At 36.0% G+C, this 3,028-nt stretch overlaps 1 protein-coding gene across 10 annotated transcripts in view; it reads left to right on the forward strand.

Annotated features, from left to right (window-relative positions):
- Positions 1-3,028, forward strand: part of LOC105989531 (putative RNA-binding protein Luc7-like 2) — a 61,546-nt gene that overhangs the window by 48,641 nt on the left and 9,877 nt on the right. For 8 of the 10 annotated variants that reach the window (XM_013021620.1, XM_013021622.1, XM_013021617.1 and 5 more), the window contains one exon: positions 2,325-2,354. The exons of the other annotated variants lie outside the window; for them this stretch is intronic. In XM_013021620.1, the coding sequence (XP_012877074.1) occupies positions 2,325-2,354 (30 nt within the window). The remainder of the gene's footprint in view (positions 1-2,324; positions 2,355-3,028) is intronic. 10 annotated transcript variants of the gene reach the window in all.

The raw sequence follows: 3,028 nt of genomic DNA on the forward strand, positions 1-3,028 counted from the left end.
TGCATATCATCAATGTAACAACATTGTTTGTAAGTCATGCTCTTAACTACTTTAACAGCTTTTTACAATAGACAAACATTGCTTGTTCTAATTTATAGTGTTTCCTTAACTGTATTACATCATAGCTCTGAAATTTAAGTAACTTTTCTCAGTTATGCCTAAATTAACTAAAATCCTTTATAGTATGTGAATAGGTCATCCTAATTTCCTCTAGCTTTGAGCATATTAGACTGGAAATTACAGCAGTGTGAGGTCAAAATGGGACAAAGCTTATATGTGTTGTAATATGACAATATAAATAGTATTTTACACAATATTAGGTTTCTCAATTTAAGATTTGACTGAGGTGACAGTCATATGAGCACAAATATTTTTTATTGCAGGACTACACCTTCATTTTTTTAAAAATAAGTTTTTTATTGTGAGAATACTGTACGGAGGGGTTACAATTACAGTAAGCAAGGTAATGGGTACATTTCTTATCAAGCATTGTTGCCTCCTTTGTTTTCCCCCTACCATCCCTTCCCTCCCATCTTCACAACTACACTCCTCCCTCCCTGACACCTTCATTTTTATAGATGATGAGAAAGTATATCACATTGTATTCTAAAGTATGTCACATTTTATTCCTTTCATTTGCAGCTTGGCAAGTTTTGTTATAAAATGGCTTTAAAATGTTATTTTTCAGAAATGTTTAAAAATTTTTTTCTTTTAGATACCTGAATTTTTGAAGTATTATGACTGAATGAAAGATACAAATCATAAGCTATTATAAAATTTTAAAAAATACTGCATACTCATTATATATCAGGCTGTGTCTTAAGAAATTTACCTAGATGAACACATATACTTTGTTATTCGGGCTTTTTTTTTTTTTTTCTGTGACAAAATAGCTGAAACAGAAGAAAGGTTTATTTGACTCATTTTTTTTTTTTTTTAGAAGTTTTAGTGCATGATGGGTTGCCTTCATTTTTATGGCCCTGTAGGAAATCTGAACATCATTGCTTACAGGTGTGTCTAACAGATAGCGAAGAGGGAAAGCTGCTCACCGCAGCCAAGAAGCAGAAAGAAAGCTATAGGAAGGGGCCAGGACAAGCTACACTCTGTTAAAGAAATGCCTGCAGGGACCTATTTCCTCTAACTAGGACTCACCTCTTAGTTTGGATGTCTCTAAATAATGCCACCCATCAGTAGATCAATATATTGATTAGGCCAGTGCCCTCATGATCTAATTATCCCTCAATTATTAGGTCTACCAATGGGGTAAAGCCTTTATTACATGAACCTTTGAGGGGGAAAGCATTTTGTATCTAAACCACTCCTCTCCCTCGGGAAATTTATGTCACAACTTCTCTTGTCAAAGACAACTAAGCTGAGGGACAATATATAATTTACCTGTTGTGCAAGTGGTAGTGCCAGAGTTAACACACACATGGCTGAATCTACAAAAAGCATGCTTTCATCCGTATTACGTATTATTCACGCAAACACAAAACCCTATAGTTGTACTAACAGTAATATTAACTTGCCATTTACTGTGCACTAACTGTATGCTAGGAATGTGAAGAATACATTATATAAGAATATTTCATTTTAAGAGCTAGATGTGTATGTGGCTTAGTTTTATTTCTCACCAGCTTATCAAGCCAGAAATCTGTCCCAAGTTCTAACTTCAGTACCTTAAAAAAGAAAAGAAAGATTGTGGTAGCTGAACACTAGTGGCAAAAACTTGTAATCCTAGTTGAGATTGGAAGATCTTAGTTTGAAGCTAGCATACGCAGAAAAGTCCACAAGACTCTTAATCTCCAGTAAAGAAAAAAAAAAGAAAAAACAAAAGCTACATTAAGGATATAGTACAATTGGTAGAGTGCCAGCCACATGCAAAAAGCCAAGGGAAATCAGAGAGGTCAAGCCCCCGTACCAACACCCCTTCCAAAAAGAAAGAATACCTTATTCCATACAAAGATCTTACAAGATTGAGTTGAGTGTTTTAATGATAATAGTATGAGGTTCCAGAACAGATGTAGTCTTGTCCCCAGAAAGGAAAAATAAGATGAGAAAGCTGTAGATAACTTTTTCTAGATAGGAAGTGCATTTTGGAGAATTAAGGAGTTACGATATATAAAACACTTTAGTCTACCAAATGCATATTCCTAAGAGCCAGGTATATGGCTGAAGGAGCCCACATTAGAGTTCATCTACATTCTGGAAAAAAAATTGAGGACATAGTACATAATTTATATATTATGTATAAAAAGTATAATTAATTTAACAGCACGTTGTACTGTGAATTTTATTTCTAAAAGTAGGTATTCTTTTTTTAGGTCCCGATCACATAGCAAGAATCCCAAAAGGTAGGTATCATAAAAGATAGGTATACATAATGGTGCTGTGTTTTTCAAAGGTGGTTTTTAAGGAGAATCAGTAAGTTGTTACTGTGTCTTTGGTAGTTCAAAGAGAGAAACTGCTTACAAGACATTCAATTTTATCAGTAATATTAGAGACTGCTTTAAAAATTTTTTTTTGGGGGGTCCAGTTGTGGGGCCTGAACTCTGGGCCTGGGTACTGTCCCTCAGCTCTTCAGCTCAAGGCTAGCGCTCTACCACTTGAGCCACAGCGCCACTTCCGGCTTTTTTCTTATGTGGTGCTGAGGAATCAAATCCAGGGCCTCAGGCATGCAAGGCAAGCACTCTACCACTGAGCCAACTTCCCAGCCCCTGCTTTAAAATTTTTGAGGAACCTAAAAGATTTTAAAATATTTAATACATTATTTTTTTTCCTAGTCCTGGGGCTTGAACTCAGGGCTTGGGCTGTGTCCCTGAGCCTCTCTGTGCTCAAGGCTAACGCTCTACCATTTGAACCACAGTGCCACGTCTGGCCTTTTCTGTTTATGTGGTACTAGGGAATCGAACCCAGGGCTTCATGCATGCTAGGCAGTCTACCACAAAGCAACATTCTCAGCCCCTAAATAGTTCTTTAAAATCTCAGTATGTAACAGGACTTTTGAACTTTACTTTTTTTTTTTTTT

Source organism: Dipodomys ordii, unplaced genomic scaffold (assembly GCF_000151885.1).
Source record: "Dipodomys ordii isolate 6190 unplaced genomic scaffold, Dord_2.0 Scaffold56, whole genome shotgun sequence".
Lineage (NCBI taxonomy): Eukaryota > Metazoa > Chordata > Mammalia > Rodentia > Heteromyidae > Dipodomys > Dipodomys ordii.